The sequence below is a fragment of the Oryctolagus cuniculus genome, chromosome 7, assembly GCF_964237555.1.
Source record: "Oryctolagus cuniculus chromosome 7, mOryCun1.1, whole genome shotgun sequence".
Taxonomy (NCBI): Eukaryota; Metazoa; Chordata; class Mammalia; order Lagomorpha; family Leporidae; genus Oryctolagus; species Oryctolagus cuniculus.
The window spans coordinates 4,718,457-4,733,220 of record NC_091438.1 but is presented as its reverse complement, the minus strand read 5'-3'; the positions used below and the strand labels follow the sequence as shown (position 1 = coordinate 4,733,220).

The window sequence follows — 14,764 nt, the reverse complement described above, 5'->3', positions numbered from 1 at the left end:
CGACTGCTGTCTAGGAGGCAAAGGGAATTAGTGAGGCAGGCGGATCAGGGACCATACGAAGCAGAGGATTGTGCTTGTCAGAACCTAAAGGCTCAGGGCCCCTTGTCTCCCCCAGTCTCAACAAATGAGGGAAAGTGGAGGCCACAGAGCACGGTGTTCTCAGATTGAACCCAGGTGAGCCTTCAGGGTCCAGTGCTCCAGAAGGGTGCGTGATAAACCTCTGCCGTGACTTGAGGCCACCTGGCTCCCGAGTAAGAAAGGGAACGGACAAGAAAATCAGGGATCGAATTCATTGAAATCTCAGGTTAAACGGGGGACTAAGGTCATCCTCACTTTTCCTTCTGTTATTGAAATTTTTCTTCAAATGTTTTCGTCTGCTTTCCAGGAAGAGATTCAACCAGAGGCAGCCTGGAAGACTCGAAATAACACCAAATTAGAAGCCAGGAAACTTGGATTGTGGTCGCAGCCTGTCCCCATGTGACATCGGGAAAGCGCCTGTTCCTTGCCTTTCTGTCTGAGAGGCAGAGGCTGGGTGGAGTCGTCACCTGGCTGAGCTGCTTCCCCCACCCCAGTTGACACCTGGAATCTGGGTCTCCGGGCTCATTTTGAAGGGTGTTAAGGTCATCCTTCTAACAGCTTCTCCCTACCACGTACTCCCAGACTATAGCCCCAGAAAGTAGACAGAGCATGACACTGGAGCCAGACATTCAAGGCAAGGAGACCACTCGTGCCCTGGAACAGAGCAGAAGACAGGAGGGTAAGGCCTCGGTGACTCAGGAATACAGTTCATGCTACAGAGTCAGGACGCACAAAGTTCTGTGAACACCAGGAATCAGGTTATTCTCTATTCATTCATCCAACCCATGTGTCCACTGCACTCCAGGCCTGGGTGCAAGCGTGAGATACAGGTCAGAGAGATCTAGAGAAGACCCCCAAAAGCCTGTAGGTGATCCGAAGGTGTCCACTGCTGGGCAGGAAAGTGGGAACTGGAGATGGCGTTGGCTGGGGAGCAGGTGTAGCCTGGGGAGAGGCAGAGCCAGGAAGAACCATGATGACAGAAGCAAGAGGAACAGCAAGGCAAGCAGCTGCCTCCCTCTTTCCTGCCCCGCTTTCAGCTTTGAACACACCACCGTATCCCAGGTGGCTGCGAAGTTCCCAGAAGTGCTGTGAGCAAAGGAAAGGCGGTGTGACCACTGCCCTGTGGGATGCTGGCGGCTCTGTGCACCCTGTCCAAATGCCTAGCAAGAATGCCACACCCAGGGAGGGACTTGTGCTGACACTACCTCCACCTTTGGGATCCCTGCCACGGGTGGCAATATGAGCATATTTTATTGTGCAATTATTTCAAAATATCGATGTGTCTCAAAAACAAAGAGCGTATAAAGTAGACCTCTGCTGTGGTGTTCATTGTGATCTGGTAAAAAGCTGGGATTTATTTAAAAATAGTTCTTAAAGAGCTACTTGGTGCTCACCACCCATCTGCTGAGGAAATGAACTAGTAAGTGAGTGAATGAATAAAACGCAGACTGAACCAGGAACTCCCTCTAGGCATCTTTGACATTGAAAACTTGTACACTCCAAAGAGGATTTTATAAAAACTCCTGAACTTGAAAGCACTAGAGAAGAAGCAAAGGCTGGAAGGATGTGGCACCAAGGATGCTCTGGGCCCCGTCCACATCTTCAGGGCGGGATTGACCTATCTCTAGTCATTCCCTCCACCTTCCTCCTCCCACCTGCAGGAGTCATGGGACAAATACACGAACAAAACCTCCACGAGAATGAGAAAGACAGTATGTGCTAACCAGCTGGAACAAGCAAACAGGATAGATTATTTTGGAAAGTTTAGAAATAATCATTGTTAAGTCAAGTTAGAAACTGTACTCTGTCTTTCTAGGATACTTGTTCTTGGTTAATATTTATCAAATATAGATACATTTGAAAGGCTGAGAAGGGGAAGTTGAAGAAGACTAAGACCTGCATCTTCTTGTTATGTTTGAGGAAACTTCAAACCTCTCACTCATCTTCTAAATCAATAGAACTTAAAGATGACCAGAACTTCCCATGCTTATTTCCAAACAGAATAATTCACATCACAATTTGTAAGACTGAATCTCGCCCTCCATTTACCCACTTATCTATTCATTCTCTTATCAAATATTTACTGGAAGAGTTTATTTGTTATTGGCAGACAAGGTACTAGCTGCTATGATTGGGACAATGAACCAGCCACAACCTCTGACCCCAAGTAGCTTGCTTCCCCATTGGGTAACTATGCCAGAAGAGAAATGGTTGCACAGTAGGGCCATGTGTGTCTTCTTAATACCAACACCCAGCACAGTGCTAGGCACACAGTAGGAACTCAATGAGTATATGTCTAGTAAATAAAAAAAGTGGACACTATGGTAAGTTGTTTTCAGACTCTTCATAAGGAAGAGTGCAGGCTCACCAGGAAAACACACTGGGGAACAACCCCAAATCAGTTGTTAGCGAGACAAAGGAAGATTTCCTGGAAGCTATGCTGTAGTCACTAAAAACCCAGGGCGAATAAGAGCAAGTCAGGTAAATGTCTTTTTGTGAAGTGGCTTCCTGCTGGGAGAGAAGGAATTGAAGGTAGCTACCAAGCATCACTGTTAGCAGTCTGGAGCTTCTGGAGTGGAACTGGAGTGTACATGTGTGAGTGTGTGCATGTAAACATGTTATGTGCGCACATATGTACATCTGTATGGATGTATGTGTACGTGTGTACACATGTGCCTATGGTTATGTGTGTGTGTATATGCAAGTGTGCACACATGTAGCTAGGGGCGTGCATGGATATGCATGTGTGAGTGTGTGTATGTGCATGTATGTAGACACATACTTCTGGGCATGTGTGTGCACATGAGTGTGTGTGAGTGTTTGTACACACATGCATAGATATACATACCTAGGGGCGTGCTAGTGTGTGTCTAACCTAGAGGTGGAGATCAGTAAGGCCCCATGTGACCTCTGTGAAGGAAGCTGGACCATATCTCGAGGGCACGGCAGAGCTGGCTAACTGAAGCGGGAAAGTGATGTGAGCTGCTTTATATTTGAGAACATGCCCTTCAGTTGTAGTTAAATAGCTGAGGAATGAACTGTTCTCTCTGTGAGAGCTGGCCAGAATTACTGTGGCCAAAACTCAGCTAGGCGTTCTAAGGATGAACACAATGGGGCTGAAAGATCCTGCAAAGGCAAACTAGGCTTGGTTTGGTGATGGATGACTGTTCTCCATGTGATGCTGGAATGCGGGCAGGGTGGTGGTGTGAGACAGCAGCACCCAGAGTTCTAGCCTGTAGAGCTGTGGTTCTTCACCGAGATAAAGGAAACAGGCGAAGGCGTGGGTTTGGAACAGAAGAGCTCAGAAGAGGCAGGAAGAGGCCGCTGACTGCTTTTTGTTCCTGCTGTAAAAACTTGGAGCCAGCATCACATAGTGGAAAAGAGTTCATTCTCTGGGGACAGACCACCCAGGTTCAAACCCTGGCTCTGCGTGGACTAGCCACACGACCTCAGTCATCCATGGATTAGCCATGTGGCCTCGGCTGTGCGTGGCCTGGTCGTGTGTCCGTGGCTGTACGTGGGCTAGCCGTGTGACCTTGGGCAGTGTCCTGTTTCTCTCTGTGCTCCCATCTCCTTCCTCAAGTTGTGCTGAGGAGTACAAGTGTTAATATTTGTAGAGTGACCACAGTATTGCCTGGCAGAGCGTAAGTTCTACAGAAGTATTTGTCAAAGAAAACGGCCTGCAATAACTTCTTGGAATGATGGAGCTTGCATTTGCATGCTTGATATTTCCGTTCATTTATCTTCCATTATTTTCCTGTGGTCTTGTGCTGCCTCCCACTTAGATTACTAGCTCTTCAATACAAGGCCACCGGCCCTGGATCTCTCTGATGCTAACATGAAGTCTCTCTGAACCTGCGTCCACTCTGACACTCTCTTTCACAGTTGCATGCAGCACCCTGCACCTGCTCTCTAGCTTCCTCACTGCACATCTGTATCTCTACTGTAATGTGGACCCCTCCCCTGACCCCCAACTCTGGACTGAAACTTCCCTTCCTTAAGTCACCAGGCATTGCCTAGCTGCTAGATCTCTGGCCCCCACTTCAGGCCCGATGGCTCCTTTGGGGCTCCTGTGCCCCCTGATGCTTCGGCAACACTTTCCTCTTTTCCTCAAATGTTGCTATCTGCTCCTCCTTCTGTCACTCTAGTTACCTGCTTGGGCTCACCCAGGCAGGACGTGGTTGTGACAATCCATTTCCCATTCGGCTTCCACCACTGTGTGAGTACCTTCCAAGGCCCCTGCCTCAACCACTCTTACTTCCCCAGCTGGTGGGTAACTGAACTTGTCTCACCCAGGAGAAGCTCGATCAGTGTTTCACCAATGAATAAGTGAATGAATAAATGAACAAATGCAACCAAACAACTTCTTTTGTAATCTGCCTAGAATGTACGCCCACTATTTGTACAAAGTTAGCAAACGCTGAGTCACTGTTTGAGTGATGACTCACTCACTGATTGATGAGCTCTCAAGCTCTGTGACTTCCCCTCTGATCAGATAACTGGACTTGTAATACAGAAATGAGCCATCCTGACTGGTCTTGATATCCCAATTGGTTGCCATGGCAATGCGTCCACTTCAAAAGCTTCTGAGACTTTGGGTTCCAGTTACCATGTTGTATATTTAGGCAGTACCACTTCTTTTCACCCCACTCATTTCTGACTCATACAAAGAACTGGGATGTTTTTGTTTGCCCACTGAGTTTTATTTCCTGAATGTCCTCCTTTGGAAAAAAAAAATCTGAAGAGGAGAGTTGTGTTAAGGTAACTGGTCAATATGGGAAGGAAAGAATGCTTTGTGTTTTGGGACACAAACAGCACAGAAATATGCTCACTGGAAGGTGCTAGAGTCAGGGGTGTACGGTGTGAGCAGACACAGATTTGATGGGCCCCCAGAGTAACCTAATTCCATGGACTCCAGGGCAGAAGCAAGGGATTTATGTACTTGTTTATGACACCAGGAACCAAAGCTAACGGATGTCCTGGGTATGCAGGCTTGGAATCCAAACTAAGGTGTTGCCTTCCTCTTAATAAACACCAAATAAGGTGTTTATTTGGCCTTCTCAAGACGTGGACTAGGACAGGAAAGAAGAGGAGCCAGACCTCCTGGCACACACACTTTCTGAATGAATCAGACGGTCAACCCCAGAGAGACAGGAAGGAGGCACACAAAGGAGGAAGCAGGTGTGAGGAAGGACAGTGTCGTGGTGACAAGCAAATGGCTGGATTTATTCAAACTGCCAAAGGTGATTCCTACTTTCCAGCTCTCCTGCTGTTGAGCCTGAATATTCCATCCTGGCGACCTGCGCTCCACCTCAGAACAGCACCGAGAGTCCCTGTGAGTTTCCCTCCTGCCCCTGAGGGCTGAGAGGGAACACACAGGGCAGACAGGATGGGAAGCAAGCAGCTGCTGGAGCTCCTGCACTGGGGAGAGCCTCAGCCATTGCCTGGATCAAGAAGAGCGTCTATGAGCAACAGCAGATGGGCGGATGCGGGAGGAAGGGCCACAGCAGGTGTCAGGCAAGCCCTCTGAGCCATGGCCTGTGAGGGGTTCTCCTTCCCCTTGCCTGCACCACAGACAACTGGATGACTCCAAAGTCCCAGATATCTCCCTGTGAGTCACACACAAATCCCTGAACACTTGGTCCAAGCACCCAGCTGGGGCCAGACCCAGAGCTGGAATCCAGGAGAAAGTTTATGGAGCTTTCCCTTCCTCCTCTCTTCTGTTTCTCTTGTTGTTTTTCTTCCTGAAGGCGCTATTGCTTCTGAGTTGATGCTTTGTGACTTCTGAGTGATTCGTGGAAGCCTGCAGTTCGGGGCTCATCCAGGTGAAAAGTGATAGAAAGTAGTGCACTTCAAGTGCAAGGTGAACGCTGTCCTGCAGAGCCCAGCTCACAGAAGGGAGGGTGCTCACAGGGTACCACCAGAAGCCAGGGAGGGAGCCTGATGAAAGCCTTCCTCTCAACCAACGAGGGTTCCCTGTCATTGCAGGGGTCATGGCACCTCAGGCCCAGGTGTCTGCCCTTCTTGTACACATCTCTCCAAGACCACTGAGGCTGGTTGGCAGTGGCCAAGCCCTGATTCCCAAGGATGTCACGCAAGCCTGTCTCATTTGGGAGGGTCAGAAGATGTGTGTCCTATGAGCCCATCTTGCAAGAAATGGCCAGAACAGGCAAATTCATAAAGACTGCATAGATGTGCGGTTGCCTATGGCTGTGGCGGATTAGGGAAGGGGTTAGAGCTCCTGGGTACAGTCTTTCTTTCAGGTATGATGAACAGGTCCTAAAATTAACTTGTGGTATCACACAACTCTGCAAGCATACTAAAAACACGGATTGTACACTTCAAACACGCGAACCTTAAAGTGTGGGAGTTATAATCTCAGTGCACCACTAACAAACAAAAGGAAAAGAAATAAGTGATCACACCAAGTAGTTAACATGACTACTTTCTGCAGGAAATTGCTGGGGAGTTTTGTTTCCAACACAAGGGTTTCCCTAGCACGGACAGTGCACAGTCTCTGTGTGGGCATCACTCTGAATAGTGAGGAAGTAGGAAGAGACAGTGCAGAGGGCCGTGGAAGAATCCTGGCAACAGGAAGAACCTTCTCCACGGGAGTGTTCCCCCAGCAAAGTGGCTAGCACTTGTCTTCCTCCATGCAGTGTTGTTCCGCACAGTCATGATGGCAAGGTGTATTGACTGTCTGTGGCTGCTTGCATGTTCTGATGACAGAGTTAAGCAGTCACATCAAAGCCTGGGAGGCAGGTGAAGCCAAACTGTTCATTATCTGTCCCTTTGCAGAAAGCGTCCGCCTGCCTCTGCACCAGCTGCGGGAGCCTGGCGTCTTGCCGCTCCCAGCAGGGTCCACACAGGAGCAGCAGCACCACCACCTGGGAGCCACTCCCGCTGCTCTGGACCTATTGAGTGCCAAGCTACATTTGTGTTCGTACAAGAAAGAGATGCCCAGACTAACTGGGCAAGCACTGCATCAGGGGAGGCAACGCGAGAGAAAATAAGGAGGGAACCTGCAAAGGCCGGTGAGCCACCATCCACAAGGCAAACCTGACCCTGAAGGCAGCAGAGAGGGGGTGAACTTTGAGTGCAACTTTGGTAGGCCATCATGCATCCTAGGGAGGGTTCTGCAAGGCTTTCCTTCCTTGAGCTGGAGTGGATTGACTCGCAGGAAATGGTCTGCCTTTATTCCTGCCACACAAGTATTATGTATACTTGTGCAACCGTAGTGAGCACCAGGAGATCACAGAGCCTGAAGTGCAAGGGCAGTGGAGTTCCCTGGCATTGGAGACCTGGAAGGCAGAGTCTCATTGCACCTGCTGCCAGGTGTGTTCCTACAGCAGCCGTGACATCGTAAGAGTGCATATCAATACTGGAAGAGCAATACCTTTCTACCAAGGGTCCTCAGTGCGTAGCTTAGACTTTGCAGGTGAGTAGATCTCTCGGCCACTATTCAGCCACTCGCTGGATAAAGAGGGAGACATCACCATGACCCAGCGTTAACACACTCTGGATGCCTCCCTGAACCTACTTTCTGTGAAGTTCCACAGTCCACATGAACAGAACTCCTTGCCCTGAGTACAGAGTGCCCCTATTGAGAGAAAGGGGGTGTTGCACAGCACCTGGTGAAATCTCATTTCCCAGAGATCATCCCAAGCAAAGAGGTCATCCACAGGCTGCAAACAAGGAGTGTTAAACGTCACTGCAGCAGTTCTTGGCCATCAGGAGGGCCAGAAAACGCCAATGTTATGCAAATTAGGTGAACATGGGCATTTTCCTAGGTCCTGAGCATAGCTTTTGTTAGATTCTCAACAGGGTTGATGGCCCCCCAAAACCTTAGCACCATTGTGCAATGCATTCAAAATAGAACTGCCCAGACCAACAAGAGCAGATTTTAAAAAATAAGAAAATAAGGAGTCAATGCTGTGGCATAGCAGGTTAAGCCACAGTCTGCTGTGCTGATATACGGTATGCAAGCCAGTTGAGTCCCAGCTGCTCCACTTTCTGATCGAATTCTCTGCTAATGAGCCTGGGAGAGCAGCGGAAAATCCCCCAGGTGCTTGGGCCTTTGCACCCACATGGGAGACCTGGAAAAAGCACCTGGCTCCTGGCTTCAGCCTGGCCTAGCTCCATTTGTTGTGGCCATTTGGGGAGTGAACCAGTGGATGGAAGATCTCACTCTCTTTGTCTCTTTCTCCCTCTCTCTCTGTTATTCTGCCTTTTAAATAAATAAATAAATCTTTAAAAAGAAATAAGATACATGGATCATCTCAGGCCTTGATCTATCCTGCTCTTAACTATCTTAAAACCATGTGGCAAAAAACCCCATTTATCATTGGTCCCATTTCACAGATTAGCAAACTAAATTCCTATGAAACTAAATAGCCCCTACCCATAGGAAAAAATGATGGGTTAGTGAGTTAGAACCAAAGACAAATAGATAACCCCACTGTTCTTAGGAGTGGACACCTCCTGCCATTAGCACCTACCAAGTCACAAACAATCCTGCAGGCCTATCCCTCTGCGGGGTGTGGTACATACTGGGTACTTGACAAAGTTCTCACAAAAATGAAATAAAAAGGTAAGTTTATTTTGATGCCAAAAAAGCTTTGAAAGCCTTCCATAGCTTTTTTCATAATATCCTTTTTTTCCATGAACTTCTCGAAGACCCCTCATATGTGACTGATTTCAATGTCCTAACAACCCTGTAAGACATCAGCTCATTGTGCTTCTGGAGATTTAAAAATTTTATTTAAATAGCAGCTGACATCAAAACATATTCTTTCCCTCAACTCATTTTTCAATGTGAGGAAGCCCAGGCTCAGCAAAGCTCCGTGCAGTACCGAGGCCCACAGTCCTGACCAGTGTCTGAGTAGGGGTCTGAGTCCAGGTCTGTCTGCCTCCCAAGTCCTGCACTGGGACCTGCTCCCAAACTTGGCTCCTCGGGGCAGGAGAATGCGCTTCAGGTCAGGGACAGTTTCTTAGACATCTTTGTATTCCCCACAGAGCCCTGCTGGGCTTCGCATGGCAAGCCACTCAACAAATATTTGTTGGATGAGGGAACGTGGGCCTGGGCTCCAAATCCGCCATGGACTTAGTGACTCAGGCTCCTGCAACTTGGAGCTGCAGGTGGTTACTCAGCTGGGCAACTTCAGGGAACATTTGAAATCAATTATGGGTGAGGAGGAACCTATTAAAACCTGCTCCTCTGTGTACGTTGGGGTTGAAGGAGAGGAAAGGAAGTTGAGACGGAGGGAAAGGAACAGGAAGGTTCCAGGGTTGGGTGCTGGAGCTTAAAGATTTCTCACCAGGACGAGACAAAAGTTGGCTTATGTCCACTACCCAGTTCCAATGGCCCAACCAAATGGGCTGCTGACCTCAGACTACTCTGAGGTGGCCACATTGCCCTGGGCGGCCAGGCCCCTGACCAGCAGTTGCAAAGGATCCTCCCCTGGGCCTCAGTTGCTCTGATTCTGAGATGGAAAGCAAGTGCATTCCTAGGCTCTCCCTAGTAGGAGACCCAGGCACCATCACTGCCTGTCCAAGGGCTGGAGAGACCCTGGGCGCCTGAGGTCTGTGAGCCTTGCCTTGTATTGTTCCCACCCTATATCAAAGTTTCCTGGAGTCCAGCTTCCTATTTTCAGAAACTGTAAGTGAGCAAAGAGAAGTAACTTGACTTAACTTTATGTTCTTTACTAGTTGTTAAAAGTGCTTGTTAGTCACAATCCCCAAAATGCTACTTTAGCCCTTTCGCCTGAGCCCACACACACACACAAAAAAAAGCTGACCCCAACCCTAAGGGCTGCCTACCAACACTCTGGGAGAGGTTGATTAAATACAGCTCAGGGGCCAGGGTAGGACATCCCTCCAAGAAATCAGAGAGGTTCCCCACTACGTGGCTCCTCACGCTTTTGTGCATGAAGCAACACTGCCACCTAGTGCCCAGTGCAGGAAGTATTCCCTAAGGGCAGTGGGGGGGGTCTCTGCTACAATGGCTGGTGTGGCTGAATTGCTTGAAGCCCTCGCTGAAGGGGAAAGGCCCCAAGTTTGGTAGGGTGAGGCCTGGGAAGCCGGGTTTCAGTCTAGCAGGTAGAAGCTGAGGCTTGAAAATTGCTAGAGAAAAGGGTGCAGCACTTGAATTAGCCTCAGCGGGCAGCAGAATGGTAATAGCTGAATTGTAGGTCGCTCCCAGGGTCCTGAGTCTGCCGCTGTCATTCTGCATGGGTGAACGCCCACCATGGTAGCAACAGGTGGTGCAGCTCAAGGCCACGGGCTAGGGTGGGAGTGGGAAGATGAGCTAATCAGTTGATAGGCAGCAGTGAAGCAGGGTAAACTGGACTCTTTACCCCGAGGGGGGCGACGTTTGGCAGCCTCCTGGTTTTCAGCCAGGAGGTCCAGCAGGTCCTCATGTGATGTATAAGCAGCTAAGCAGATGGGTAGACAAGGATGTCCACGTCCTCAGGAGCCTGCGCGCCGGAAGAACGAAGACCTTGTTCCCAACCCCCACTTTCCCTTGACTCCTCACTGGGTGTTTTCTGAAGAAAGGGATGGGGTGGAAGTGGACATGAGATGGGCCTGGGTATTCCTTCCCGGAGGAGACCTCCAGTGGAATTGGACTCTCAGAAGCTAGACCGTAAACGACCTCCTGCCCAACTTCACAAACCTACGGGGGCTACACAAGGTCAGGTGGGCGCCTGGCAGAAGGAGCTGTGTGTGTGTGTGCCACGGTGGTAGCAGGGATGTGGGGGGGCAGTCAGCGGTGGCAATGGACAAGAGGGCAAGGGAGGGAGGCAGACCGGGGAGGACGGAGCAGCAAGGAACACTGGTCCGGGAACCGAGTCATGGCGCTACTCTCCTTGGTGCAGAGCTGAGACAGAGGACATGGGAGGGACGGGACCGAGGTCAGGTGCCCATGGTCTGGAACCTGTTTCTGTAGGTTTGGGCTTTCATAACTCAAGGCAGTGGCCCCTGAGACCCTCCCACATGTAGTCCTTCTCTAACTCCTGGCAGCCAGGGAGCAAGTCCCAGGTCCCTAGGGTGCTACTGCGCAAGGAGGGGCGAGCAGAGCTGTGGGCCCTGGCCTAGACTGCAAGCCTCCCTGGAAGATGGGTCCCAGGAAGCGAGGCCAGGCAGCAAGATGTCATCTGGGAAAACTGTGCGCTGCCAACTCTGGTCACATAATCATCGCATTATTTCTTCCATTTGGCCTCAGAAGGAGGATTTCCTTCTCCTTGTTCTCTGCCTCCACCTAACTCATAGCCCAGCCCCTTCCCTCCCTCCCCTCCTTCACCCCCTCCGACCCCAAAATAAAATAAAGCAAAACCACAAGACTCACGAGTGCTCAGTGTCTGGGAATCCCAGCTTCCAAAGGAGAAATCACAGCCAAGAAGGGGGAGACAGCCCAGAAGGGATGTTCCAGCAACCCCCACTGAGGGGCCCCCTCCTTCCAGAGTTCTGTCCCTAGACTGAAGCTTATTTGCAGGCACCCAGCAACCTGAGAGGAATCTGGGGTGTCATCCAGCTATTCTGTTCCCAGCCTGCCTCTGGCACGCTGCTCTCTGCCTCAGTTTCCCCATCCAGGGAATGGGACCAGCACACACCAAAGAGAGATGTGGCTGACCCAAGCAAATGAGATTTCAATGTTTTCACTGCACACCTTGCTTTGTGTTGGGCAGTCATGGTGAGTCAGCAAGGATAAGGAGACCCAAGATGATGAAATACGAAGTGTAGTCCCCCACCCCTTGCTTCGAATCGACCTTTCAGTAAGGCAGAGGGAGTGAGCTGCCCCTAACCCCACTCTTCCCTCTGCCCTTCTGGGTGACTTTCCACGAAAGCCAAGGTCTGAGTGCCGTAGAAAATAAACATGGGTCCTATTCCCGGACAGGTGCCTCTGATTAAAACCACTGAGTCATACAAGGTTTCGTTGCTAGGTCCCTCTTACAACAGTCGGGGCTGGAAGCCAGGATCCGGGCTTGTCAGGAGATCCTGCCGCTCCTACGCAGGGGACAGGACTGTTGGGACAAAGTGCAGGAGACCCCAGAGCCTGCCTGGGGTGGTGCATCTTGGCCAGGGGCCAGGGCTGCTCATCCAGCAAGGACCCGGCTGGCAGTGTACCTGGCAGCCCTGCTCCTTGCTGTCTGCACCAGCCCGGGCATGACTCACTGCTCCGGCCCCGGGACTCTCGTCCACTGCCCAAGCGGCCTGGGTATCTCAGCCCGGACGATGAGAGAGGAACTGGGGACCGCCCCTGCCCCCATGTCCCCTTTGAGGAAGGACTCCAGAGACCTCCCCCCTTAAGTCAAGGTGAGAGGGCTTAGCTCGAGGTCTCCCAAGTGCAGTGGCACTACAGGAAATCAATACAAGGGCCACGTGCTGCGCTTGGAGAGTCGCTATCTTCTCTTTGTGGGTGTCCGCAGTGCTGCGCAGGCCAAGGAAGCCCTCCCCCCGCGTCTTCCGGGCCAGCCCTTCCAGGCTGTCCTTCCCCCGTCCCCTCCCGTGTGTAAGGAACCCTGTCAGAACTGGAGCCAGCCGCCCGCCAGGCCCCCGGGAGCCCGGGAGGGGCTCTTACCTGCGATGATGGCCGGGTTGTTCTGTCCTCCCTCGGGTTGCACCCAGGCTTCCACTGTGAACGCCTCCCGGGGAAGCTCAGCCAGCACGTCTGGACGCAGCAGCAGCCGCTCCCGCCTCCCGGAGAAGTACACGACAGGCAGGCCTCCCGGGGGGCTGGTGGGCTCGGCCGCCCAGCCTGGGGCCCCGCCACCATCTTGAACGCCGGTCCCGGACTTCGGGGAATGGTCAGGCCGGGGCTGGAAGAGCGGGAGATCGGGGTCTCCCCGCGCGTCTTCTGCCTGCCTCTTGGTCACTGGGCGATGACGCCTAGACCTGGCCCAGGCCTGCCTCTGGGTCCCTGGTCTGGGTTCCGAGGGGCGTTCGGAGGCCGTGGTGATGGAGGCAGCCGGGGACGAGCTTTCCCGAGCCACAGCCTCACCTAGAGACTCCTTGGATCCTCGGTTGCCAAGATAAGTGTCATCATCTCCCAGCAGCTCAGATTGCCCAATAGGACTGTCCCCTACCCACGGGGCAGCGGGCTGCTCCACCGCACGGCTCGCTCCTCCTGCCTTGTCAGTCAGGTGTTGGGGAGCCAGGCTCGCAGCCTTGCCCTCAGTGTCTGGTTTCATGCGCCCAGCCTGATGGGTCCCCTGCTCCCCTATGGGGAAGGGCCTCAGGTGGCTCCCGGGCCTGCTGGGGTAGACCCCAAAGAGGTGATTCTGGGGAACAGCTCTGGGTCTTCGAAGCTTGGCCCCCAGCCAGCAGCGGTCTCCTTCCAACGGTACCTGATTCAGGTGTCCCCTCTGTGCCAAGGACTGCTTGCGTGCCCAGCCCAGCTCGGCACTGGCAGCACTGAGAGCCCACCCAGCCAGAATCACCAGGCTGAACCGCAATATCTGCACGCACATCATCCCTCCCCCAGCTCTTGGTACAAGACCAGAAGTCAACTCCCGGGTACCACACCACAGTGATGGGGAGACAGAAGGAGGCAGCTAGCAGTGGATTTGCAGTCCTCAGGAAATTGTTTAGTGCACAGACCAAACTTTCTCGAGTCGTCCCCAAATAGTGCCTCTGCTGGCTCCCAGCTCTGGACACTGTGCCAGCGTGGCTCCTGCGCCTCACCCCGCTGCGTGAGCTGCCCTCACGCCTCCCCCTTGACCTGGCTCTTCTGCCTCTATTTTCGTCCTTGCAGAATGAACTTAATTTCTCTGGGTTCCTTTGAATTTCCTCCTGGAGAGCTCAAGTTTCTTTCTTTTTTCCTTCTTCAGTAATCCCTCCCCTCACGGACACCAGAAGAGACCCACAGGCATGAGCTAAACTCTGTCAAATCCACACTCACAACCCCCTGGCTACCTGAGGCCATTCAACATAATCTCATTTCCTCATTGTCCTTTCTCGCTCTTCTTCCTTCCCTAGGACACCTTTCTTTTCTTGCAACTACAAACCCCAAATATGTGCACCTTAAAACAAATGGCTAGCACGACTTGTATACAGAGACACACAATTTGGTGAGTATTATCTAAAAAGGCTAAGGAAAATCTGGGGCACAGAAATCCGAGCTGGTACTTAACTTTCACTCTGCAGATGTGCTCAGCCAGGTGCCCATCCGGCTTCCAGTCTGCCCGTGCACAGCACAGTGCTTGTTGCCCTCAGAGGGGTGCGTGGGGTTGCTGGTTGTTGAAGGACTTCTCTCCCTTTCCAACTTGTTGGTATGGTGCAAGTCTCCGTGAAGTTCTCCTCTGGGGTGCCAGTCTGCTGTTCTAATAACCTGATGAGCCTGAGAGCCCGTGACTTCGCCCTCGTGGGGTCTGGTGGGTCCCTGGGAAGACAAGGGAGAGCAGAGCACGTGCTCAGGGGACCTGTTCTCTCCGTGTCTCTGCTCCCCTTCTCTCTCTTGCTCTCTGCCTGTAATTATCTTCTTCTGTTTTTTTTTTTTTTTTCAGTTAAAGACAATGATGATGTCAAAGCTAATAAGTTCGGTGCATCACTCCACCTACTGCCTGTCCCCTCCTTCCTCCTGAAAACCTCCCCACCTCACCGAGGCACAGGGTGCAGACGCTACTCCTCATTCCCCAGTAAACATCTCATCTCGGGCGCTCTCTTTCAGCAGCAGCCTACACAATCAATA

The 14,764-nt window shown here is 51.6% G+C and overlaps 1 protein-coding gene across 9 annotated transcripts in view; it reads right to left on the bottom strand.

Moving 5' to 3' along the window:
• PAPPA2 (pappalysin 2) overlaps nt 1–14,764 on the bottom strand; it is a 611,815-nt gene that overhangs the window by 268,280 nt on the left and 328,771 nt on the right. For all 9 annotated transcript variants that reach the window (XM_070077165.1, XM_051856950.2, XM_070077164.1 and 6 more), the window contains one exon: nt 12,656–14,455. In XM_070077165.1, the coding sequence (XP_069933266.1) occupies nt 12,656–13,547 (892 nt within the window). In that variant the 5' untranslated portion in view covers nt 13,548–14,455. The remainder of the gene's footprint in view (nt 1–12,655; nt 14,456–14,764) is intronic.